This window comes from Simochromis diagramma, unplaced genomic scaffold (assembly GCF_900408965.1).
Source record: "Simochromis diagramma unplaced genomic scaffold, fSimDia1.1 OVJJ01000602.1, whole genome shotgun sequence".
In the NCBI taxonomy this organism is placed as follows: domain Eukaryota; kingdom Metazoa; phylum Chordata; class Actinopteri; order Cichliformes; family Cichlidae; genus Simochromis; species Simochromis diagramma.
The window spans coordinates 1,015,597-1,043,353 of NW_024387040.1; the positions used below are offsets into that span (position 1 = coordinate 1,015,597).

At 37.7% G+C, this 27,757-nt stretch overlaps 1 protein-coding gene across 3 annotated transcripts in view; it reads left to right on the forward strand.

Annotated features, from left to right (window-relative positions):
• The window catches only part of LOC120741273 (catenin delta-2-like), a 134,729-nt gene that overhangs the window by 16,966 nt on the left and 90,006 nt on the right, over positions 1-27,757 (forward strand). For 2 of the 3 annotated variants that reach the window (XM_040044057.1, XM_040044059.1), the window contains exon 4: positions 11,794-12,166. In XM_040044057.1, coding sequence (XP_039899991.1) covers positions 11,794-12,166 — 373 coding nt within the window. The remainder of the gene's footprint in view (positions 1-11,793; positions 12,167-27,757) is intronic. The other variant, XM_040044058.1, reaches the window with a different exon arrangement.

The window sequence follows — 27,757 nt, forward strand, 5'->3', positions numbered from 1 at the left end:
TGTTACTGAGTATATCTCGACCTGAGCACAAGGCAAGGGGAGTTTAGAGCTTCTCTTTAACAGAGAAACTGACAGATCTGTGAAAAGAAAGAAGAGAAAGGAAAGCTCAGTTTCATCTGGCACATATTCCTTAGTTCTTCAATGTGGCTTGTTATCCGGTAGTTAAGTGATGACGTGACGAATCCTACTTCCGGGCCTAAAGTAGTCTGTGTTTAATATGGCTTTTGTGTTGTTAACATGTTTAATGTTATGTATTTTCTTCTATTTAATCTCAAAAAGCTCCTAAAACAGTCAGTGATCACTGTTGACCTCCCTCGGCTTTTATTACCGCTAATCATTTATTTAAGCTCAGTTTTTAAAACCTTAGGATGTAACTACAGCCCAGCCCATGCAGCAGTATATGAATGACTAACCTCGTATTGTGGATGGATTATCTCAGTTGTTCTCCTGGCTGAAGTTTGGTCCTTTTACAGCATCCTGCCATGTGATTACATTTGTTCCTGACCACCGAGAACACTCACGTTAACTTTTATCGAGTGGAAAAAAAGTTAGCTTGTTTATATTATGCTAACATAGCTGTGTCGCTAGCGGTCACGTAGCACATCATTATATACCAGCTAGCCAAACTTCAGTAACCCTACAAACGTCACTGCTGTTTAGTTTTCTGTCTTCATTTATGTTGGAAGTGATAACAGAGCTGGACGTTTTAATTTGTTTCCAAAACCCCGCAGTAAGGACATGCTATATTGTATTTAGATAGAAGCTAGCGAGCTAACTTCCTGCTAACTTCTAACTCCGTTAAATGTCATAAATTCCGTTTTCATGGATGCCTGGATGTTAAACTCAATTGTTACACCTGGTAGAGCAGAACGCTGATCATTTTATTAAAGATGAAAGACTTTAGACAGTTTTTCAACTCTCAGTAATGCCATAGTGATCGTTTGATATATGGACCTGCAGCGGAGTTTAGGCCCAGACACGGCTAGTGACGTCAGACTTAACGACCGGATAGTAGTCACGGCCACTTGAATTGTGTGTTTATGTGTGTTTAATCAAACTTATTTAATGGATATTTAAGATTTAAAGACTTTTTGGCCTTTTAAAAAGACACCAAAAATTGGTATGACGGGTAACATTTTATATAATGTCCTCATAATAGATACTTGATATTTGTAAGTCCATCTACACAGCAAATCCAGCATGTCCAAATTAACACTGTCAGATTTGATTTCAACACTATTAAAGTGTCTATATGGGTCCACACCAGAGAGTGTTAATTTAACTCTTTTTGGAGAGTTGGTACGTTAACTCTGATTTAGTGTTAAACACCAAATCTGTCTGGAGTTGATAATTTAACACTTGGTGTTAAGAGTTTATATATTAACTCTCAAAGAGTATTTTAGTTTAACTACATAAGAGTTATCTTCTAATTCATTCTAAAAAGCGGGAATTTTACTGTTCTGAACTTCTAGAAATTTCTTTTGGAAATAAACATTTACTAAAAACATGCAATGGTTTTTGAAAAACATTTATTCTGAACTGTGCACCACAATTTCAAAACATTTTCTGAAAGATGTAACAGTATACATGTTCTCACTTTCATTAGAATTTTGTTTATCAAAAGGTCTGACATGGTAAATGCAAATAACAGCATTCTCATCACTTATTTCTTCAATACAATATGCATGTCCTTCATTCATCCCTTTGTGGAACTTCAACGCACTTCTGCTCTCCCCCATATTCCATCTTCACAAGCATATCCTGTGCAGAGATTGAATAAAAATTAGTTGACACTAATTAATGGCACAAATAATCCAGTAAACAATTGCAGCACAGTAAAAAAAAAAAAAAGGAATCCTCTTTGAGCCATTACTTGTGTAAAGTATTTTCCCAAAAGACAAAGACACAGGCAACAGGTAATACTGAACTAAATGTAAAACCTCAACCTTTTTAATTTTTACCTAAACCGTGTGCACAAAACTCTGGAAGGATCTATGCTAACGTAGAATCCAGTCAGGACGTCAGCTACTGCTGTTTGCTCGTTTTTTTTTTTTTTTTTTTATGGGAGATCGTTTTCAGGCTTCAAGTAGCACCATTATACCAACATTTCACATTCTAGACATTGTTTTAGGTGTATTTGACCAAAGGTTTGACTGAAAATTCACATGCAAGCTTTTTTTCAAGGCTGTGGTATTTGCCCGCAAACAATACCTTTCAGCTAGCTAAAACAGAATATTATGCTATCACCGAGCAACATGGCTAATGCCTTTCACACAGCTTTGTCTCAACTCCAAAGAGCCACAGAAGTAAAAGCTCATAATAATAATTGAAACAATCTTTGAAAAAATGACTTACCAAGCATGGCAGACAACTCAAATATGTAGAGCAAAATGTTCTGAAACGGCTTCACTTCAGCTTCGATTGGAGCCGTGCTGGGGGCGGAGTCTGTGAATTTACTCTATTGGTGTCATAGCCCCTGTAGGAGTTCAGAGTTAAGAGGTCAAGAGTTAATGTTTCCATTGTAACACCTCCAGATTTGACAGAGAAACACTCATTTTTAACACTCGATTTTAACTACTATCATTTTACACCTCAGAGTTCCATTAAAAGAATGTGACTCTACTTAGAGTAAAATTAACTCTACTTTTGCAAGAAGACTATTAACACCAAAACATTTAACACTTTTGAATTTGCTGTGTATGATGACTATTTACATGCAGTAATACAGGTAGGACTGTTGGTGTAAAAAACATAAACACACTTACTGAAAATCACCTGTTAACAACTTATTAACTTTTTATCCCTCGGCTGTCAAAAGCTGATGGGGTCTTGTCGTCACGCCACCTGGCAGGCGGGTGGGCAGCGTGAACACCCAAGTTTGTGAATGTGATAATTCGAGAAGAAATTGGAAATCAATGCCATAGGTGCATTTATACTAATCTTGGGACCAGTTTGACCTCAAGGTCAGAGAGCAGAGGTTAGGTTTTCTGAAAATCACCTAGGATTTTCAAATTTATCCCATAGGTGTATCTACTAGGTAGCTGACAGGAGGCACTGTCGGCTGCCTGTATTTTAAAGAATGTGAATAGGAGTGTACACTGTATATTTACTAATAAGACCACAATCACAGTTATTAACCTTAACTAACTTTGCCACTTTTTTTAATATAAGCATCACAAAGGTGGCTTCATTTTCACATGGCCTACTTATGCTAAATAGATACTCCATCCAAAGAAAGTTCTGTTTCGATTTGTGTTTTGAAGTCTGCTATGATATGCCACATTATCACTGAATCTTTTAACAACACCGTGCTGTAAAGTGCAACAGTCATTTTCTGCTGGAGGAGTATGTTTCATACATTCTTCATTAGGCTATGGAACTGCATCAGATCTCAATGCACTGAAGAGCTAGTAATGTTTAAGAGGATCAGGTTTAAAGTTTTATAACTCTAATGTGCAGCTGTCATATATGAAATAAATTGCCTTGCTGAGAGAGCACTGACTGGTAAAATAAATATATTAACCCATGAATTCACAGCACAGCTATTTTCTGCAGCATTCCCCTCTTGCCTTATTTGCAGCAACACATTTTCCTTTTGCCATTTTATTTTTTATATTCTTTATTGAACTTCATTACCTGACAATCTAGATAATGTAATGAGGCAGGCAGAACACAGTTGGTTCATCAGATGTCCCCGTTTATGTAAGCGCACCCAGAAACAAATAACCACCTTAGTGAAAACTGTTAGGTGTGACTGAGGTTTTAGGTTTTTGTCAATTCAACTAACAATGCTTTGTTGTATATCTTTCTTGAGTGAGAACAAACACTATAAAGTTACAACAGGGAGAATTATAAGGGGTGTTTTGAGCTAAATTTTGAAATACACATTCAGGGAATGTGGAAGACTCACATTAATTTGTTAAGGGAGGGCATAATATATTCCTTTTGTGTTACATAGCGAGCCAGAGAGACGGTTCTGACTGTCAAAGTACGGTACTTTGCCTTCTTGGAGTCTTTGGATAGGAAGCATACCTGGAAAATCTCCCAGACACAGGCCTCTGCCATGCAATCCCAACGCACTTGCAATATATGTTTGGTTATGCCAGGCTTGTCCTGCGTCTTCCCATGCCATCTGATCCAACTCACTGCCAGGTGGTGATCATTTGACAGCTCAGGTCCTCTCTTCACCTGAGTGTCCATGATGTACAGCCATAGATCTGATGATACGAGGACAAAGTAATTCATCAGCTTGCAAACTAGGCTGTCCGAAGTGCACTTATGAACATCCTTAAATTCAAATTCAAATTCAAATTCAAATTTTATTTGTCACGTACACAGTCATACACAGTACGATATGTAGTGAAATGCTTGGACAACTGCTCGTGACCTAAGGAAAACAAAAAAGGAAAAGGCTATGAATAAGATAGGAAATAAATATGAAAAATTAAAAAGGGTAAATTTAACTAGGAAGGAATAAAATATAAATTAAGGTTAAAAATGAAATAACTGTACAACACAAATTAGAATGAAGGGTAAATTTAACTGGGAGAATAAGATAAAATATATAAATTAAAGTTGAAAATAAAATAACTGTACAACAAAATACACAATATACTTATACTTTAACATTATACATTATACCTTATACTCAAACATGATGGCCGTTATTAATAAAATCTAATTAGCACAAAAGTCAAAAACCAAACAAACACTATGGACACTTTCGATTTAAAACAAGTCATCAGAGCTGATCAAAGCTTGTAAAGCTTGTTACTAAACTCTTCCATATTCACCTTAGTCTGCTAGCATTGCAGCACTGCTGTTTTTAATGATAGCCAGGGTCTACCCTGCAAGCATGCATCTAAGAGTGAGAATCAAAGTGTCTGAACAAACTGTGCAGAACATCCAAGAGGCATGATCATCACTTTCACTTTTTTAAAAATAACACATTTTGCTGGTGGAAGGTCAATATCAGCTGTCACTAATTAACAGTTTTTCCACAAGTTGATGACAGGACAAAATAAAACTTGCTTATGTTTGGCTTCGTGTGGTCCCTGCAGTCCCGACTCTCCCAAATGTTTTTTATGAGGGAAAAGAAGCATCACCTCTTTACAGCCTTAACTAGAATAAGTTTCTTTGTAGTTCCTGCAACTGTAACAGTGGATTGTTTACATCATTTACATCATCTGCTTAATGCTTCAACAGTATTTAGATCTCAAATAAGTATCAGAATAGATGCTGTATTGAAGATGCACAGTCCCTAGGCTTGAATCAAAAATCTGGTCACGGCATCCCCTACTAATGTGCAGTACAATAGTTATTGCCTGATAAATCCTTGTAGCATAAAATTAAAGTGCTGCGGTATTGTTAAACTTTCTGGCTTCTCCCCAGTCACTTTATTGTGTCACTCCAGCAGGATTTCTCTGTCGCCAGGTTAGATTAGGTCTGTTTGGCCAAGATCAATTTCAGCTTGGCCTGTGATCCTGTTGGATTGTTAATGGACCTACTGCCTTTTCAACACCAGTAAAGAAAGATGTGTGAATTTGCACTTACTTATAATGTGATGTTTACTCCATTGCGAAAACATTTGTTCTGGTTAAATGCCCAGACTGTCATACTGCAGCCAGCTCTCTTTTGAAAGACAATGTCTAATCTCAGTTTAATTAACCAAGAAAACAAAAACGGACTTAAAAAGGAGGTGAGGAAAAGAAAAGTGAAAATGGATTTATTTTTTCAGGATTATCATATGAATATTATGTGCAGCAATGCCTGTCAAACTGATAAACTGATTTGTTACAGTACGTTTAACTAGAAATGACAGCGCTGTTGAACATGCTGTTGATAAAAGCTCAGTCCATATGTGGAATCCAGGTGACTTTTATCATAGCTTAAACTTGCACAGTATTTACAGGGAGGTTTTGCTGAAGTCTCAGAAAGTTTTAATTACAAGTTCAGAGCATCTGATAACTCACAAGATCAGCACAAAATGCTTTCCTTCGGGAAGACATATGGCATTTCCTAAATATAACCCAAAGTAGTTGCCCCACAGACCCACTCACAAAACACTCCACACATGTGTTAAAAGTGCTCGTTTTTAGGCATGTACAAACACAAAAACGCCAGTCCTTGCAAACCCAAGGCATGCACAGGAACACAATGCTGCACACATGCTTCTGTGACATGCTTACTCAGTTTACACTTACAGTAGCGATTAGCATATTCTCAGTTTTATCAGCAGTTATTCATAACTGTAAAAAAAACATTTTTTGTCATCAGCGATAACACAGCCCGCACAACACTGATTGTCTTCATGAAATCACATGTGTTTGATGCTTTTTTATGTTTTATTGATCCATTGTTTATTGTTTTTAAGTGGTATTCATTGCACTTTGATGTATTTCCCTACCATAACACGTTCTTGTTAAATATCCTCACAAAGGTGACAAATAATCATTGCAGTGTCTATGACAATGATCTAGTACATCTTCTTTTAGCCGCCCCTCTTACTACCTTATTAATATTGGTCAAATTCAAATAAATAAGTCATTATCAGTTAAACTGGAAGTCCAGCTATTTTGTAGTTTAATTTTAATACAAGTTTGCTCAGTCCATTTCTTTATGCATGAAGTCACAAACATTTATTGGTTCGTCTTTTTACTGAGCAAGTTCAGTGTGTCTGGGTTATCTTTTCGTTATCTGGCTTTTAGCCTTGTCTGCTTTTGACTGCTCACGTTAGATTCCCTCCATGTCACCCTATTCCTACAACCGCTTCTGTCACGCCAACCCTCTCTCAACTCTCCGTCCGCCTTCACTTCCTCCATGTCTTCCTCTTTTCCTCCTGCCTGGTAGTTCCACCTTTAACAACCTTTGTCAAAGGGTGGACTCATTTCTAATCCTGTCCCTCTTGGTCACTCCCAATGAAAACCTTACCATCTTTAACTTTGTCACTTCCACCCCATCCTAGTACCCTCAGCTATGGTGGTCATCAAGTCAATTAGTCAACAGTTTTTCCTTTACAATTTTCGTCCATGAACATGAGTTATTGTAGACACACAGAGGTGTAAAGTCAGATTTTTCTCATTATCAAAATAATCTGCAATCTTTAACAAACATGTGTGATGTTAGAATAGGCCCATAAGACAGGCTAAAAGCACAGCAGTTGCTGATCCCAAAGCATGAAGGAAAGGTGACTGAAAAATTACTCATGACTCAAAAGATTCAGGAAACAAGAACAAAACCAGCCCGTGGCCTTATGCTATTTTATAGTAGCTATCTACTCGTTTATCATCAGAGCAGATTTGAGTTCTTATGGCAGTTACAAGAAATTACAAACCTCTGCAACTATGATTATAAGGGTGTCATGTATAGTGGTGTATATCACCTATAAATACAAACAAAATATTCTCTTATTTTATCATTTTAGCCGTTGTACATCCACAGCACGAACAATTAGCAACATCCTGGAGTCCTGCTGTGTCCAGCCAGCATGATTCCTGAAAGACATGGCACCTTTAGTCATGGAAACAAGTATCCTACAGCTTCAACACTATAAAAAGCTGTATACTTGATACTGAAAGTGCAAGGGAGAGCACTTGTGAGTGTGTATGTGTAGGGGTAGGGGGGTGTCGGTCTTCCAGTGTTTAGGAGCTCAGGAACATCAAGAGCTGTGTGTTGGCCAGGAGGCTCTCCTAGGGATAAACAGAGGGAGAAACTAATCCTTACTCTCCTTCACATCCAAGCAGGGTGCGTGTTTGTGTCCGTGTGAGTGTGTGTGTATTTATCTTCGGAAATGTGCTTCTTCCATGGCTGCTGAAGCCAAGGTTGCGTGCGCATGTTGGTAAATGACCTTAAAGCATTAGAAGAAGATGCGTTACAGGCATGCATGTTCAGTCTAAGTCAATCACTGGCACATTTAGTAATCCATGTGTGTGTGATGACGGCGATGTCTGTGTGAGCGTGTGTATGTGAGAGAGATAGAGACTGTACTGATGGGGCTTTGTGTAATCGTGCTGAGCAGTGAAGCGTGTCGAGAGAAAGGACATGTCCTCAGCTCTGATCACATAGTCTACTAGAACGACAGTGAAGGGAGGGAAAGAAAGAGAAAGACAGACGCTTGTTAGGGAAGAAGAGGAACACAAAACATCAAATGAAACGATGATGAGGAGAGGACGACTGACAAAAATGGAATGAGAGAAGGAGTAAGCTACGGTAAAAGGGAGAGGTTGGTAAATCAAAAGGGAGGTTTCAGAAGAAATCCACGAGCTAAAAGAGGGATGGAGGTGAAGGCGGAGAGTGATAGAGCTGGAGAATTCGGAAAAAAGCAAAGAAAGAGAAAAGGGCAAGGAATTGATGCAGGAAACACGATAGTGACCAGAGTACAGTTGAAAGACACTGAAGCAGAAATGAAAGAATAAGAAGTTTAGATGGATATGGAAAGCTTAAAGTGCTGGTTTTATCCCCTAGTTTTTCCCTCTCCCCCTTCCCCTTTCCTCCATCTCTTGTGCATTCAGAAAGGTTTTCCTAGTTGCAGCAGCCCAAGAAAATAAAATCAAGCGAGGCGGCCCCTCAGCCGACTGGCTAATTGCAGAGGTATCACTGTGTCAAATGACTAATAGAGTTTCCCTTTCCGTCGCTAATCTGCCAGCAGGAGCACAGCCGCAATTTGTTTACTCTTTGCAGATTCAAGGGAATACAAAGACACACCCGCCTTTTTATTTCCTCTCAAACACAATTTCACGCTGCCAGAGCGTTAGGTGTGAGACGTGTTAGTGGAAAGTGCACGTGTGTGTGTATCTGGTATACACAACACCACATGTTTCGTGATTTGTTTAATATTTCATGAAACACCCCTGTAAGTTGCGTTCTGCTGGTCTTCAGCAAACTCATGATAGACACACCCTTTCACACTGTGTGTTTATTCCATATATAAACGTTAACGCTCAATTATATGCTTAAATCTAACCTCAACAGATCTTATTCTTACTTTCAGGTCCCGAATGACTTAATTTTTTGGTCAAAAATGCAATTACTTCAACAGTCTAAAGTCCCAATTTGCTCTCAAAAGTAAGGAACACGAGAAGAAACACAGGTGTACAAATACAAGATACACATGCATAAATCAGACACCCACATCCTGATTTGGCAGGCAGTATTGGCCCCAGAGGTCAATCCATCACTCAGACCACACCATTAACTGAACAAATCATAAATTCAGTAGCATACCATTTACTTAGAGTAGTTTAAGAAGAGACCGCAGAGTGTAGAAGGAAAGATTGTGTGAGTAGGAAAATGAATTGCATAAAGAGGCACGGGGAAGCAGAATACAAAGTACTGTAACAGAGTATGAAAACAAAAGGAGCGGCTAAAACAGTGATTTGGCAGCACATTTTGGGAGGATTCTTTCTGTTCTTTGTTCCCAACCATCTCTCTTCATCATTCTTGATTTTGTTCCTTTTTCCTTTACTTTTTTAGCTTATAACCAAGGACACTCCTTTTTAGTGGTCACAGCGCAGGCTATAAAAATAATTTGACATGACATTTTTCCCTTCTTTTCACTGTTCTTCCACCCCCTCTTTTGCTCTGAGGTTTGTCCTGTCTGGTTGTCAAGTCTCTCGGTGAGTGCACACTGACACTGGTGGTGTTAGTCTAAAACCCGGACACTAATGAGACAGAAAGACAGACACACCGCAGACACAATTTTAAGAGTACAGAAAAGTCTGGGATTTGCTTCTGATGGGAATAATGCTGCTTCATTACCCTCCTATACCCTCTGTTGTATGTGCTCCCTCCATTGCCTCGCATTTCTTTTCTTTTTCCTGTATTGACTGACTTTGTTCTCTAAAACGTGGCTTTCTCAGCTGCAGCCTTTTCTTTCCCCTGGACTCATCCACTGTTTTCCTGCCTAATTCTTTGGATTGTCAAATTTGGGGCATCAGTGCGCACTAGGATTGTGATCCAATCGCCCTGTCTTCCCTAGTTGGATTGCCAGTAACTGACAAAATTGCTGCTGGGGCGGGCAAAGGATTTAGTCAGTGTGCACTCGTTAAGGTGGTGCTGTCCATTCTCCATAATGCATGCTATGTGGCCTAAATACAAAAAAAAGTACGAGTGGTAACCAGAAGTTGACAAATCCAAGCTGAGCAGCTGAAACGATATTAAGTCAAAAAACAAAAAAAGCTGGAAAGTCAAACCAAAGTCCTTCTTCTGTTTTCTCTCATTTTTAAATGATGATGATCACGGGAGTGCTCCTTACATGCACATTCATTTTAAAGAGTGCAGGCATCCAAACACAAACTTGTCTGTACTTAAATGCTCATGCATGTCTGTGCTGTGTCTGTGTCACCCAGGAGACAAAAAATATGCTAAAGTGATTACGTCATCCCTAAGGTTTCTTGTGCCGCTCATAGAGTTCTCCAGAATTGTTTGAAGAAGTTCAGTTCAAGAATATGGAATAGGATTGTTAAAGGAATGGTTTCGTCAGCCTTGTGTACAAAATAGGTTGGGCAGATCAGATGCATGGGTGTGTGTTTGTGTGAGTGTGCGAGAGAGAGATGGAGGTGAAAAAGAGAGTGATAAGAGGGTTGTGAAGGTCAGGTAAATGCCAGCACTCGAGACAGTGCTAAAGAGCAGGTTTGTTGGTCACGTAACGATAAGACACTCAGCCTCAGCACACTCTCACTTCCACATAACCTCCAGTCTTTTGTTAATTTGTGCTCTGGCTGGTAAACGCTCCTTGTCATCTGTTTATATGAAATGCATAGGATTCTATTTGCTTATATGGGGAGTTTTAGTCTGCCTCATCAAGGCAGGTTTTAAAGGCTAATTCTGTTTGTGATTGGAGGTTCATTGGCCTATGTTAAAGCCTAAGCCAATCATACGGCCACATATCGATTACAAGGCTCTGTGATTTATTGCTTACTCCTTGAAGTAAGATGTTTATGGTGTTTTTCACGTGCTGTTTTCAGTCTGCATATACCTTTGTCCTAATGATGGATAAGATGGATTCCCCCCCCTCCACGGTCTGTCTCAGTGTTTTTACAGCCAAAGAAACGAGCCCCCCAGACTCACATTAACACCTTGATATATCACCACTCCACTGTTTCAGTGCATCACGGAGGGAAGACAGCTACTGTGCCCCTAAAGGCTGCTTACACCCTCCAGCAAATCCCAATTCAATTTCAAAGTCACTCCAAAGAGAGATGTCTTGTTGTTGTTTTATTTATACATTTTATGTATGTTTTTAGTCCTTTTTGATCACCAGGGTGACCTCACCATGATCTCTCAAAGTGTGTGGACTCATCCCTTCCCTCGCATGAACTAGAGCAAAGTTTACATATTTTATTGCAGACTGATGGAGTAGTGTGTCATTTCAGTGACAACTCTAACAATGATTGTAGTCTCTCATTGTCAAAAGTATTTTTTTCCTTGCCACTCTCTTAAACATGGGGGCAGAACTACTCCACAACCATTTTTTAATGTGCCGTTGGCACTGTAGGATTGAACTGGCTTTGACAAAAACAGGCATTTACAGTGATTTCTGCTGTACAGCTATCAAGAATTGTGTTAAATTGTCAATAGATTTATGATATAGTATTTCATGTGTTTAATTTTATCTTACTAGATTATAATCTCTCTCTTTTAATCATGGGAATAAGGCCAATGTTTTTTTTTTACCTATATGGAGTTTTTTCCAAATGACTGTTCATCGCTGTGTTTGCTTTTCTGTCCTTCCTCTCCTGTGCTCGTGTCCTTGCCCTTCTCTCCTCCTCTTCCCTCATTCGCTCTCCTCTGTAGACCTGACCATGCGTATCCATGATCAGGTCCGTGACCTAAGTTATGTCCTCTGTCCCTACTTTCCTGCCATAGCACCCTCCTCCCCTGGTGTCGACTCCGCCCCTTTGCAGCGCACTGGAAGTCACAGCACAGGAACAGGAAACTACAACCGCGGCGGGACCAACAACTATGCCACAGTGGGGCCAGGCTACACCTCGAGTGGCGGTAGCGGAGATGTATATGGTTCAGATCCCTATGTGGCTGACCCCTACCGTACCCTGCAGTACTGCCCTTCAGTGGTGGAATCACCCTACAGCAAGTCAGGACCAGCTCTGCCACCCGAAGGCAGCCTGCAGCGTTCACCTTCTATTGACTCTATTCAAAAAGATCCAAGGTAGGATAAAAAAGAGAGTTGTAGAGTGTGTGTTGTGTGCATGAGTATCTGTGTATACATGTATTTGTTTAGGGGTTTATTGGATCACAGCTTGTATGTTCAACATAATAAAAAATACAATGCCTAGACACACGTGCACATCACATGAGTCACTTCAGAGGATGTTATACTGACTGCTCAAGACTTTGTCCTAACTTTACAAAAATGTTAATAACACCTAGCTCTACACACAGATTAATATAGTCAGCCACTGATCATGCCATTATTCAAACTTTGTGATCTGTCATCTGATTACAAGCTCCAATCAAGGGACATCTTATGACTGACCTCAGTTTGAATTGCCAACGCTCATCATATATTCATAACTCCAATCATGTTTCCGAAGGTTTCAAATTATTACTTTCAGTAAAATCACAATGGTGCTTTGGAGTTGCTTTAAAAAGCTTAAAATTGCAGTGTTCTTATAAACTCACAGTCAAAGCTTTTCTGCACAAACAGGTAGATTTCATGGTCTTGTGGTTAAGAAAAACCTTTAGTAACAGTCACACACTCAACTCAGCCATGACCATCAGGTTTTTTTCTAAAGCTTTCTAAAAACAGGTCTTTATGCCCAAAAATTATTCTTTAATTTGACAGGAAAATCTCTCATAAATATACAAAAAGTTTTTGCCAAATTAAACTTCTGTTTTTTTGTCCAGTGCAGCTACCTCATATCTACGAGGAAAAACTATCTAATAAGACACTGTTTTACTCCAGTCACACACCAGTTGCTTGAGACTTTTTTTTTTCACCTCCCATAGTGTCATGCTGTGCGTAAAAGCATCCTACTGGGCTGTGATCACTTCCATCCTCTTGTCTCTGCAATTAAGCAAAGCTCATTCCCCGTCTTTTTTAATACATATTTCACAGGACTCTTGATGTATAATTCCTTTAATTACAGAGCAAGAGGGACTGAGATGGGTGGATCAAGTCTCAGCAGCAGCTGTCAGTCACTGAAAGGGAGAAAGAACACAGTGAACAGAGAGAGTGGGAGATTATTAAGAACAGTGACAATGAAAGTAAAAAAAGAGGGGGGAAATGATTAGCATGTGCACAGTCTGATGAAGGTAAAGTCCGTCACAAAATCCTGCAGTCTTACTGTAGGATGTGTCTACTTTTGATGATATAGTTAGACTGACTGGCTCAAGACAGTCTTCATATTTCACAACAGCCAATGTACCCAATCAAGTGAAAGCTCATATCTGGTGAGTTTTGTTATTATAAAATAAACACAGCACTTCTGACTTACACTAGAATATCGTATCTGTTTACTTCACAAAAGGAACGATTATTGTCTTTTTCTTTGCACTCTGGACTTTGTTGTTCATAAACACTTCTTCTTTAGCAAAGTAGTATCAATTCTGAGCGAGGTACATGTTTTATTAAGGCATATTATTCACACAGGCAACAACATAACATAACAAAATAGTTGTAAGAGTAGACAGAAATATGTTTCCAGAAGGTTCAAAGAGATACTGGAGAGCCAGAAGTGAATATAGGTCAGTAAGATAAGAAAATGTGAGCGATTGCATTTTCACATCCTAAATCTAGTACTTGATGATGAAAAGAGGCAGTGCATACCTAAAAGGCTAAATGAGCTAATCCGTTGTATAACTGGAGAGATCAACTTCTGTTTTAATAAATTAAGTCGTACGCTGAAATGTATTTCTATACATAAGTGTGTGTGTGTGTGTGTGTGTGTGTGTGTGCATGGAGGGAGAGAGGGTGTAAGTGGATATGTAGCAGAGGACTTTTTAGAACTTTTAAAAGTTGATTGTTTTGTAATACTCATAATACGAAAACCGAGCCAATGTAGGAGTAGGTTTAGCGCTTACATTTCACATACAAACACACTCAGGCATACGCACATTGTTCTCTTTATGCACTTGCAATGAAAGTGTTTATTGTTGGCCCTCTAGTGTTATTGCCATACTTGCTTGTATGCACAGTCAAGATCATTTTGCTTCCCTTATTGCCTCAGGCTTCATGGATTTCTGTGCACAGATCCAGACAGAAATCTCATTTTTTCCCCATTTGCACTTTTTTCCTCCAGCAAAGTAACAAGAAATGGTAGAATTGCAAGCATTTTGTACACTGGTTGACTTCAACACTAAAGATCTTTTTCACAAATCTGAGCCTTTGTGGTGAATGCTGCCTGCAGATTGCATAGTGATTTTTACTATTATGTTACATCATTACTATTTTTAACTTTATGTACAGTTGAAGGTGTCTTTAAATGCCTAATTTCTAGCTGTATTTTTTATGCAGTTATCTTACTGTGCTTAATATTGTTGAATTGAAGTGTGTTAGATTTCTCTTTGTCAGGAGGTTAAATGGCCTCCTACTCAAACTCCACTCTCTCTCTTGCTGTAATTGGATCTAGTTGAGCTAACATGAAGTGCTAAATGAGTTAGCAGCTATTAGACACAAAGAACACTGTGAGTGAGGGCAGAGGTTATGTGTGCATGTTTTAATGTGTGTGTGTGTGTGTGTGTACATGTGTGTACACACGAAACGAAAGACTATGTCTTTTATATAATCAATTAGAGAGCACAACATGAATGACCCTGAAAGTAACATTGACCCAGATACCCACTTCTACAATAACACCAATAATACTTGTGAGTACTATACTGACGACCAATTCAATGTGAATATTAAAATGGCAAATGAATTGTCTGTCATACATTTCAATAGTAGAAGCCTGTATAAAAAATTTTCTAAAATTACAGAATGTTTAAGTAAGTTAAAAAAGTTTAATATAATTGCAATATCAGAAACATGGCTCGATAATGAGAAAGTTAGTGAAATGGGACTGGAAGGATACGAATTATTTACAATGAACAGGGTGAATAAAAAAGGAGGCGGTGTTGCTTTATATGTAGATAAAGTTTTGAAATGTAGTCTGATTGAATGCATGTCAAGCACCATAGATAACATATTGGAATGTGTCACTATTGAAATTCATGTTGAAAAAGCTAACAATATAATTATAAGTTGCATCTATAGGACACCAGGTTCATGCCTTGAGATATTCAATGAAAAACTTGCTGCTATGTTTAGCAACCTAAATGATAAAAAAGTGCAAATAATTTGTGGTGATTTTAATATAGATTTGCTGAACCCAAATGGACATCAGAAAACAACAGATTTCATAAATACAATGTATAGTAACTCCCTTTTCCCTGTAATTATAAAACCAAGTAGAATAACAATTGATACAGCTACATTGATAGATAATATATTCACAAATAAAATTGACCATGAAATAGTAGGTGGACTTCTTATAACTGATATAAGCGATCATCTTCCTGTTTTTGCAATTTTTCAAAATTATTTTGGGATTAAAACTAAACAAAAGAATCAAATATTTGATATGATACGACATAGAACAACAAGAGCCATTGCTGCCCTCCAGGTGGACTTAAAGGAACACAATTGCAATGAGGTTTTTGCAAATGAAGATTCAAATAGTGCGTATGATGCATTCTTATCAACTGTAATTTCACTATATGAAAAACATTGTCCTTTAATGAAAATCACTAGAAAGCATTACAGATCAAATAAGCCATGGATCACAAAGGGGATAGAAGATGCATGTAAAAAGAAAAATAATCTATATAAGAGATTCATAAAACAGAGGACAAAAGATGCTGAAATAAAGTACAAGTTATATAAAAATAGATTAGTAAATATTATAAGAACAAGTAAGAAAGAATATTACCACAAATTATTGGAGCAAAGTAGAAGTAACACACAAGAAACATGGAGGATATTAAACAGTATAATCAAAAAGGGCTCAAAAATAAGAATTATCCAGATTATTTTAAAAAAGATAAAGATATTGTGCTTGATAAAACTAAAGACATTGCAAATGAATTTAATGATTTCTTTGTAAATGTTGGCTTTAATTTAGCAAAAGAAATTCCAGAGTCAAGAAATAATAACGACCTAAATAAACATATTACTCAGAATGTGTCCTCCATGTTTATTGGTGCTGCAACTCGTAGAGAAATAATTAACATTGTGAAGACATTTAAAAATAAAAAGTCCACTGACTGTTTTGGTATTGACATGATATTAGTTAAAAGTATTATAGAATATATAGTGCAACCTTTCGCATACATTTGTAATCTGTCCTTTCAAACTGGTGTGTTTCCCTCACAAATGAAAAGTTATTCCAATCCATAAAAACGGAGAGAGATGTCAGTTTACCAATTATAGGCCAATATCACTACTCCCACAGTTCTCAAAAATTTTAGAAAAGTTATTTGTTAATAGACTTGATAAATATATTGAGAAGCATAATCTCCTAAGTGATAACCAACATGGTTTTAGAGCGAAAAGGTCCACTTCAATGGCAGTGATGGAACTTGTTGAAGGGATATCTAATGCAATAGATAATAAGGAATATACTGTTGGTGTTTTTATAGACTTAAAAAAGGCGTTTGATACAATTGATCATTCTATATTAATGAATAAACTAGAGAGATATGGCATAAGAGGGATAGCATACAAGTGGATGAAAAGTTACCTGGATGAAAGATATCAATATGTCGAATTCAATAATGTAAAATCTAAGCAGTTGAAGGTAACTTGTGGTGTTCCTCAGGGCTCTGTGCTGGGCCCTAAATTATTTATATTATATATAAATGACATATGTAGTGTTTCCAAACTGTTAAAATGTGTATTGTTTGCTGATGATACCACTCTGTACTGCTCAGGTAAAAACTTAGAACAGCTTCTGACTACGGCGGAAAAGGAGTTAAATATATTAAAAAACTGGTTTGATGTAAATAAGTTATCATTAAATATAAAGAAAACAAAATTGATTATTTTTGGCACTAGACAAATGAAAAATGTATCTAAAATCAGGGTTAATGGAATTGAAATTGAAAGAGTGTACGAAAATAAATTTCTTGGAGTGATAATTGATGATAAGCTGAGTTGGAAGTCTCATATAAACCACGTGAAAACAAAAATGTCAAAAACCATTGCTATTCTCTATAAAACAAAGCATGTCCTGAACAAAAAATCATTATACACACTTTATTGTACTCTGTTGCTTCCATATATGACTTACTGTCTGGAGATATGGGGTAATGCATATAAAACGAACACTCTTCCTACTTTTGAAGTTACAAAAAAGAGCTATAAGAATTATAAACCAATCAAACTATATAGAACCAACTAACATTTTGTTTATTAATCTGAATACCCTGAAATTTTATGATTTAGTTGAATATAAAATGGCACAGATAATGTATAAAGCACAAAATAACTTGCTTTGCCCCAGTACTCAGAAGCTGTTCAAAGTCAGAGAGAGTCAATATGACTTAAGGGGAACAGATTTCTTTAAAAAAAACAAGATAAGGACAAATATAAAGCAGAGATGTGTTTCTGTTAGAGGAGTTAACCTGTGGAATAGTTATGACAGTGATTTAAAAAGGTGTAGTTCATTTTCCTTGTTTAAAAACATGTTTAAAAATAGAGTAATAGAAAAATATATAAATCAAGAATGAAAAGAGCAAAAAGGAGAAAAAAAAAACAACCTCTTGATTCTTTTGCTTTGATGTAGTTACTTATCTAAGGTGGAAAGTTTTTTTTTTCTTTGTTTTTTTTGTTTGTTTGTTTGTTTGTTTGTTTGTTTGTTTGGTTGGTTTTTGCTTTGTTTTATTATTTTCTTCAAGCCCTGTGTACAGGAGCTGCATATAAAAAGATATTTTGTGAAAAGGGTTGGCGTAATAAGCAAATGCTTCAGCCAATACCTTTTGATTAGCCTTGTCTCATGCTTTCTTTCTTTATGGTAGATTTTTGTTCTGTTTTCACTGTTTTTTTTTGTTTTTTGTTTTTTTTCACTGTTTTCACTGAGATTTGAATTTGAATGCTAATCAATAAAATCAAAATCAAAATCAAAATTAGCATATCTTATGGATTAATGTGTATATGTCACTGTATAATGTGTGTGTGCATACATGGTAGCCAGTGACATGCTGCTATTATAGCTGCAAAAGAGTGAGCATGATAAGCAAGAGGTGGTAACAGCAACATGAAGGGAAAACTCAATATCTGTCAATGGATAGCAGTACAGAGAGGTGGGAGGAAGACAAGGAGACAAGATAGATGAGGGGTGGAAGGAAGGAGGGAAGAAGGAATTACTGATGAGAAAGCTAAAGGGAGCAGTGCAAAATAAAGCTGGAGAAACAGGAGGAAGGGAAGAAAATAGACACAAAGAGAAAAGGAGGGAAATGCAGAAAGACGAGGGAAATGAGGAAAAGTTAAGGTTGGTCTTTAGGTGATCAACATGCATGGGGAGAATAAATATAAGAATAATAGAGGAAAAGTGCAGAGAAGGCAAGGGCAAAATATAGATACACTGTCTCCCATTATTGTTTTGTCTAAGGCAGCGTCTCAGAAAGTTTGTGCGTTTCCCTCTAAGCGTTCTGGGTGTAAAGCGATTGTCACCCCCACTGGGTTTCTTTCTTAAAATGAATATTAAAAACAGTGTAGGGAGTGAGATGATGAGAAGTGTTGAGTGCAGACTTGCATAACCAATAAACAAAGAGAAGAAAGAGGAGCGAAAGGCAATAATGAAGGGGAACATTTTTAACAAATGAAGGGGATTTGGAGACTCTTAAGTGAGTGAAGAAAGCATGGCATCTGCATTTGTTTAGGGAATAAGCTATACTGTACCTTGAGAGATTGAAGGAGAAGAAGACAGAGGGAGGGAACGATGTTGGGCATACAGGAAGAGAGAGAGAAACATTAACTTGGGGAAGATGGGAGTTAGGCACCAGTGGTTTTTGTTCTCAAACTTGGGGCTTAGGAAAGCATGTAATAGGGTGAGAAACAACATAAAGGGTAAGTTAGATTATGCAATGGGAATTCACTGCGCTGCAGTTATGAGGATTGACAGGAAGGAAGAAAGAAAATAGTTGGACCATTTTGATCAAAAACAAGACTACACCATTGTTTCAGCTGTGGGGAAATGCTCGACTTATCTAATCGCACACTGAGCCTGAAACATAGACACAAGACTTCAAGATAAATCAAACTCTCGTCATTTAAATCAGACTTGCCTCATTTACATTTTCTCCTCCAAACGTATTCACGCAGCAGTGATGGCTGCAGCATTAGTAACATTTGATGTTAAAGTTTGTTAAAGACTATTTTAATTATTTCATATGATATATGTTTTTTTTCCTTTAGTGTTGTAGTTTTGTGTTTTTTAGAAAAACAAAAGCATTTCAAGGCAGCCAATAAGCTCTTTTGATGTTGCACATCTAATGTAAATAGTAAATCTAGTAGTAAAAGTCCAATAACGTCTTACTTTAGATATAAATTCTAGTTGGCTTTGACATTTTTCTTTTTAAATAACGGATTATTCAAATGTGTATATTTGTGTTAATCTGTAAATTTAAAATTTAAAAAATCCATATCCAACGTTATTTGAAGTTAAAGTAACTTAACTTTAAAAATACCTCAGTGGCTCTTTTTAGGAGCGACTGCCTCTAACATAAACTTAAGTTGCAGAACGTTTCCAAAGTGATTGACTGTGACTATTTATTGTCAGTAGTATCACACTCAACACTTTATTTCAATAAGGAGAGTGCCTAAAATGTGAACATCCAAAATACAAGTTGAATTTAGAAGAGCATAATTCCAAATGAAGGTAGGATATAGACATGAGATAGTCCAGACTCCGATGATGGTGAAGCAGAGTAGTTGAGACAGTTGATGATGAGATTGGATGAGGTCCCCTGTGTGGATGAGGTGAAGATGGGGAGAAGGAGCGTTAAAAAACAGCCGGCCTGAAATGGAGATTGACTGATTAGAATATCCTAATACTAACTGGGCAAGAGTAGCGAATTTGACAACACTGGAAAAAAGAAGTGCCAAAGACGTGAGGAAGAGGAAGAGGAAGACAGAACATGAGCCACCCTTATTGAATGTTTCCAGAAACAGAGATCAGTGGTGACTGATCAGTAGTGGGCATGTCTGTAAGTGCATGCAGACTGAGCGTGTAGTAGGCTTTTATGTATTTTCCCAAGGCTGCGAAAGACAGGACAGAGGATGTGCATTTACATGTTTGTGTGTGTGAGAGAGAGAGAATCATATGTGATGTGCATATTACAGCATGTTACACAGTGAGTGTAAAGGATGCTTGTCATAACGACGGGACGTCAGGACCCAGTTAGGAAGGCACGATTTACTGGTACTGAGAAGCATTTGGAAATCTCCACAGAAGAAGGCTGGAGATCACAGACCAGTCGAGCTGGAACAGAGAGAGAACAGATTACATCTGACCAAGGGAAGAAATTACGTGTAGTAGGTGAGCCCGGTTACCACCAAAGATGTGAAGACAATCTGGCAATGACCCAATTACATGCATTAATTACATATATACTGCACGCTCCATGAAGAGATGCAGATCAGGTGTGAGGGAAAACGCCCAACTCCTAGACGCCGCCCTGAGGCGGACCATTTCTCTCTGGAGGAAGCGGAGAGAGAAACAAAACAGTTTCCAAAAAACAAAAAGAAAGTGAAATACCCTCGCATGACAATGCTGGAACATCATTGTATGAGTTTATGGGTGTCTGTATGCGTTGAGAAGCTGCAGTGGAGGGTGTAATTATGCAGTGATGGCTCTTGTTGAGCACAAATGTTTATTTATGAGGAAAAGAAAGGGAATAAAGTGCCTGTATCCCCTTCTTGTAACCATAGTTTATGCAAGTGTATTGTTTGGATCTCTGTACCCACATATGGTTTATGTACAGTATAACTATAGAGATGAGATACCTGTGCATGTTTGTGTGCGTGACAGACATTCTGATTCTGATACAGTGTTCTCCTTATTCAGTAAATTAGGTAAAGAACTGTTACTGCTTTTAGCATTTGGTTTGTGTCTTTTTTTTCTTGTTTGCTAAATTGGACGGCTGTTTTCAGCACTGATGCAACAGAACCACAAATTCACTGATAGGCTCTATACTTTTGCTTTTGGCGTTCTCCTACACAGCTTTAATGCCTCTGTTTGCAACAGCTGTGGCTGGATGCATAATGTTTTTGAGCTGTCCATACATCTCTTTTCTGCTTTTTCACTTTCAGATTATTATAAAAGATGCAGATGACATCATTGCTCAGTAGTTTGAGGTTTTATAGAAGAACAGTGCTTGATTTGACATTGGTCATGATCATTTTACATGACATATCTTTTTAAATTAGATGAAAAAATAAACGCTTGTCTGTAGGATGTAACTATTAGTTATTTTCACCAGAGTTATTCAGACTTTATTCATTAGCTGATTGTATTTCTGTCTGTTTACCACTTTTGGGACATAATTGATTGTCAATTTGAATGCTTAATGTCACCATGAAAAGCTGCTTGACTGAAAATAAGGGAAGGACAGAAAGAAGAGAAGCCATCAATACATTTGCATGCTTTCTTATTAATCTGTATTCTTCTCGAGGCATAGAAAATGAAAGAAGACGGGGAAAAAGTGTTAATGAGAGAAAGATAGAGAAAGATGAAAAGATGTCGTGGTAACTGGGTGGCTTGGAGAGAAAGCAAGGGAGGGTGGACGGTAAGGGTGGGAGAGCACAGTTACAGGGTGAGAAGGGGACTTAACCAAAGAGAAAGAAAGAGAGAGAAACCGACAGAGGACAGAGGACACACTCTATTGGCTCTCAGCACGGCCCAGGGGTAATTTCCTCTCCACATGAGAAATGCATGCTGGGATATGGAATCACCTCCAAGGGAGGGTAATGATGCATTGCCAGAACCTTGGCCCTGAGGCACAGCTGTGTGTGTGTCTGTGTGCATGTGTGTGCACATGTGAACGTGTGTGTGTGTGTGTGTGTGTGCATCTGTGTCCTGGCCGTCATCCCTGCCTGTTCTGGGTAAATTGCCCATTGTAGTTATTTTCCCTTTTCTGAGGTGGCCTCTGTGTGTGTGTGTGTGTGTGTGTGTGTGTGTGTGTGTGTGTGTGTGTGTGTGTGTGTGTGTGTGTGACCTTGGGATAATAACAACCCCGTGTATCTGCCTTCTTCCCTGCTACAATGAGCTTCATCCTGTATCTGAGGCCTGGGAGACAAAAGGATGACCAAAGCGAGACAGGCTATTAATGTAGATGAGTTGCCCATTGCATACTTACACCTAGAGGCACTAATGCAAAATTCTATACTTAAGCATTTAGACATTGGCAAAAAATGTCTTATGCATAAGAGGTTAAGGCTAAACTTCAGCTGATATTTGGCTGTCAGGGAGAGGGAAACCCAAATATAAAGTAAGGTTGTGGTTGCAGGACATTTTCTCACTATAAGTATGTGCAATGTCCAGTCAGTAATGAATCTGTCATGGACTTTTGATTCATTAATTGCTTTATTTTTAATGCTAATTACTGCCACTAACACTTTTTAACTGAAATTCATCAAACCTTATACATGAGTGCACATGAACAGAAACGTACAAATTCATCTGTAGGGTAGGGAATGTGTTAGGATGGGATATGGCTCCGCTCCACCACCTCTCTGCTGCTCTGCCTCCTGACACTAGTGGCATTTGGGAGGGATTATGGGAAAATGTCACACCAGCGAAATTACTGTATATCTTCTCTCCTCCCCATGCCTCACTTCACTTCACCTCTTCTCTGGCTTTTACTTGAGGAGAACACAGCCTAATCATAGCCAACAGGCCTAATGGTACTCTGGTAGAAACAGTGCACTGATACAAAATTAAATGTCAATTTACAAAAGCTTATTATAGTGCTAATCTTTACCTTAATACGTGTTACTATGAATCTTAAAAAACAAACAGTATACTTTTCACAGACAAGAGCCGAGTCACTTATTTTTATGTTAATTTGTGCTTAAATCATTTATAAGAAGTTTCTATAAATGTTTGGCTGCAGGCAAAATCTCACCTGGATAGCTGTGTGTTAGGCTCAGTCTATAGTCCAGTTTCACTATGTAATTATTTTTAACTCTCCTTCTAAGACACTAATAATAAGATTTAATTTTTCTTGTATTTAATTATTATTTTTATTAACTCTGGGCAAAAATGTCAAGCAGCCATCGGTATCTTTCCACAGTACTCTTCATGGGGCTGTTGATGTTAAGGTCAGCAAGTTGTGCCTCTCGTGCAGGAGAGGTATCTTGACCTTTTAGCCGAGTTGCTTCAGAAAAGCAAACGAATGGGGTTCTGCAATGACCAGTGAGCTACTAAGATGCAGTGTGTGGCTGAATCTGTGAGAAAAATTTACATGAGAAATGAAAAAAAAAGAAGAAGAGTTTCATGTGTCATGGATCTTTGTTATGGTTGTTGTATTACTTTCAAATTGTAACGCAATAGTTTTTGTTTTTGATCACATTTAGTCATGCATTCATATCTGTATTTACCAGCTCCAGGTTTACAAAAGCACCTGCGGATTCCAGTCCTGTCATGATACATCCCACTGGAAGAGCTCTTACTGAAATAAAAAGCACTTAGACACCCACTGAAGCGCTCACACCCACACAGAAACCAATATTAACAATATTATACTTAATCTAATATCTATTTGCCATGCTAATTAAAAGGTACTGACTCACTGGTATGTTGCCAAACACTTTCCAAGCATAAAGCAGAACTAACCGGACAAAGGAGTATTTAAATAAACAAAGGAATTTTTTTGGTTTTAAGTCTAACCATAATTTATGAGAACACACTACAGTTATGACCTTAAACACAGTTTCTCCACATCTATTAGTGCTTGGATGTCCAGTGGTGGATCTATGACAGGATTGTGATTTCTTCCTTCAGCTGATTGAATCTGAATCTGAGCGAGAAAGTGAATTAGTGGTATTTAAAACTCTTTTTTTTAACCAACAAAGTGCTTAAATAAAGGCAAATCAATCATTCTGCATCTGTGTTTGTTTTGCATAACACTGAGCTATACAGATAGAAAGATTATGTGAATTCAGCCAACACATATGCTACAGAGACATCAGATTGATGTGCTTTTGATTGGATTTTGACTGATTGAAAATTTGGGAAAGGGAACTAAAGAGGAAGAGAAGTTCAAAGAAATGCACGTGACAAAAATCAGAATAGCTGCTCTAGATAGCTTTAGGTGTTTTTCTCACTAGTTTCACTCCACTACAAAGACGTCCCTTTTAATTTGTCTTCTGTGCGACAGGCCAGAGCTTGATGCTTCAAGTGTAGTCTATATTTCCATGTCCCACATGTTTTTAATTCAACCCCATGTGGCAGCAGACAGCTACAGCTTATAGATTTGGTGCTGTAAAGCTCAGTGTAGCACCTTTTCAGAGCCGATGTAATGCCCATAACCCCTTAAAAGTACCAGTGGGGCTGCTCAGTAACCACCGGAATGTGTGCAGCTGGATGCTTTTGAAAAAGCATCCATGCTCCATGAATCATCTCTTGTCAAATAAAGCAAAACATATTTGTTGATGACACATCACTGATAGTAGCCATTGTTAAGAACCCCCACAATAGTTATTTACTGGGAGGAAAAACTGTTCTATTTGCCCTATAAAAATAGGTGTTTGGCTATGCCATTATAATTTTTTTGTTTCTTTGTTTGTTTATTTATTTATTTTCATTCAGGGAAATGCTCCTGTTCTCATCATAAACTTGCCTTCCTCGCTTTCGCTCTGCAGAGTCAGTTCTGTTTTTTTCACTAAGTTATGATAAAATAACACAGATTCATCCGAGGGCCTCCGACTGAATGCAGAAACTCATCTGTCATGCATCCATTACTCTCATCATCTCTCTCTCCATCACTCCATCACAGCTCTGCAGGTCTGATGGGCTGGGAGGTATAGACATCCATCGAGAACAAAGCACCAAGTGTTTTCTCCCGTTCTTTCAGTGTAAACACACAGTTGTCCTCCCTCCTGTTGTCCTTTGTGTCTATTAAAGTAGCAAATCACTTCTCTGTCCCTCTCCTTGTTCCTATCAATCTTTTCTCCTTCTTCTTTCCACTGCAGGGTAAAAAGTGATTCCTTAGACTCTACTTACCACGCTTACAATAGTTATATGCGCATGTTTGTGCTTCTGTGTGTGTGCATGCACTTTCATATTATAAACATTGGCTTTGCTATCAGACAGACAGATGCTCGATCATGACTCAAGTCCAATGCTAATCTTGGTAAAATGACGGCAATAAAAAGAAAGCACGGCGAATTAAGAAAAAGTTGCAAGGCACATCTTCATGAGTCATTTCACATGTTAGTGTTATCCTATCCCTCTTGAAGATGTGTGTGAGTATATTCTTGTGTTTTCATTACATCAATAAGTAACATGTGAATTCATGCGTGATAGTGTTTGCTTTTCCCAAGTGTACATTTTGTACCTTTTCTGTATCCCCCTGAATCACTTCACTGATTTTACAGTCTTGAAATGCCATTTGTCAAAAAAGCCTGAACCTTGCAGAATTGTATGTTTGTATATATGTCAGTCAATATTAGAAACAAATAAATGTAATCCAATCTATGTTCATTCTGTTGAAATAAATGCCATTGTAGGGTAAAGGACTATTTATTGGTTCACTTACTGTGTACCTTTAATACTTGTAACAGTAACCAATAATGACCAAGTGTTCAGTCAGTCCAAAAACAAGATGGAAAAAAAAAAAGAGAAAATCAACGAGAAGGCAATATTTTGGCAATTTCAAATACAGGTTTTTGCCTCATTGTTTTATGTCAAACAAGCTGTCAGAGCTGTCAAGCTAGGTTGTAATTTCACACCTATCCCATCATGGGTTTTGCTTTCATGCCAGCAATCGTTTTGCAAGGACGGGTGAACTTGCAGAAAATAAAAGTTTTCTCACCAAATTATACCATTTCAGCGGATTCAGTCATCTGCATCATTGAAATGTTGCTCACTGAATATCATGAAGAAAATAAACCCCATACCTCAGATGACTGAGAGAGGTGGAAAATAAAATATCACTGCTGTCATCTATATTCCTCTATGGAAGGAATCACACTTTCTATAGTTTTTGTGCATGCTGCTGTGAAATCTCGTGTTTTTTCTCTTTTATTTTATTGTATCTCTATAGCACCTTTCTGTGTGTTTATAGAACACACGACACACTTTGTGTTCAGTTGACCCAGAGTGAATAAAGCATCCACTCTGCCATATTGTTTGACCCCAGATATGTTGGAGCTTCAGCTCGGTGATGTTTCTATTGCTCAGCTCTGTTCCTTATTTCTCTCTTGCCTCCATCCCCATTTTATTTGAAGTGGATGACTGCTTTTAGCCTCACTTAATCCGTTTTTTGTGTGTATGTGTGTGTGTGAGAGAGAAAGTGAAGTCTTAAGGAGTTGTGTTGCTTTATGGTGCACAAACATACTAGGAAAATGTCAAAAATCTTTAAATGCAGACTCAATTTTGAGACATATTTCCTTTTTATCATCATTTCAGACATTACTCTAACATCGCTATCATAAGCGCAACAATTTTTTTTCTAATCATTCTAATCCTTTGTATCATTGTCTCAGCTTCCCACCTTCTCCAGCTCCTTCGTGATCTTCTTACATATGATCTGATATGATCTGATGTCATGCATGTCAAAATGTACAGTGGTGAAAAGCCAGTTAGAAGTCATTGGTTATATCAGTTTTAGATGCAGAGTTCACAATAGTGAAATCATGTTTGTCATTGTCTGAATTATTTATTTTATCAATGTTTTAAACCATTTTACTCATATTTTTTCATTTATGTCTTCTACTCCTATCCTAATGCTATCATTTCCACAGTCAGCCTCATTATCTGCCCGCTCGCTCTGTTGCATTTAAGCCGCATTTTTTTTTTTTTAGCAAATCCTGAAGTGATAGCACTCTGTGTTGCATTATTGCTCCATTGAGGTCTAATGAGAATAGCAGGTGGATAAACTAATCACTGGTTTATTAGTTTTTCTCTGCTGATTACACTCTTTCCCTCTCACACAAACACAAATGGGCTGCACACAAAACAGCACTGAAATATTAACATGCAAACACCCAAACTTATACAGTGCCCAAGGAGGATTTAGTCACCTTAGGGTGAACTGTAGGACAAGTAAAGAATTAACCAGTAATGCTGGGATAAGAGCTAAAATAAAATAAAATTTCACTTCTTTATATTTCTCATCAAATGATTTTTTTAAATAGTCCTGATCAATAGTTTTTCTTTGAACATTGGCTGCTTTTTCACTTATTTTAAGGCTAGTCCTCATATCTGAATATTTTCGGATGAACAAAAGCTCCAAAGCCGTGCCATGTCCTTCAAGAAGTCTAGACAACTATTCCTGAAGACTACTTAAAAGAAAACAAGAAATCTGGCAGACAAATAGTTCAGACTATACTGAATAATAAAGGCAATTATACCAAATAAGACTTTCAAGCTTGTTAAAGTTGTACAAGCTTTGTTTTTGTTTTTTTCTTATATCAATTTCCATGCAAGTTTGCATATGTTTCAATAAAGCTCTGCGCCTGTTTCCCATTTTCCAACCCAGCTTTCAGCATAGTTTTTGCATGTGACTATAATGATTGTGTGTAACTCAAAATTGT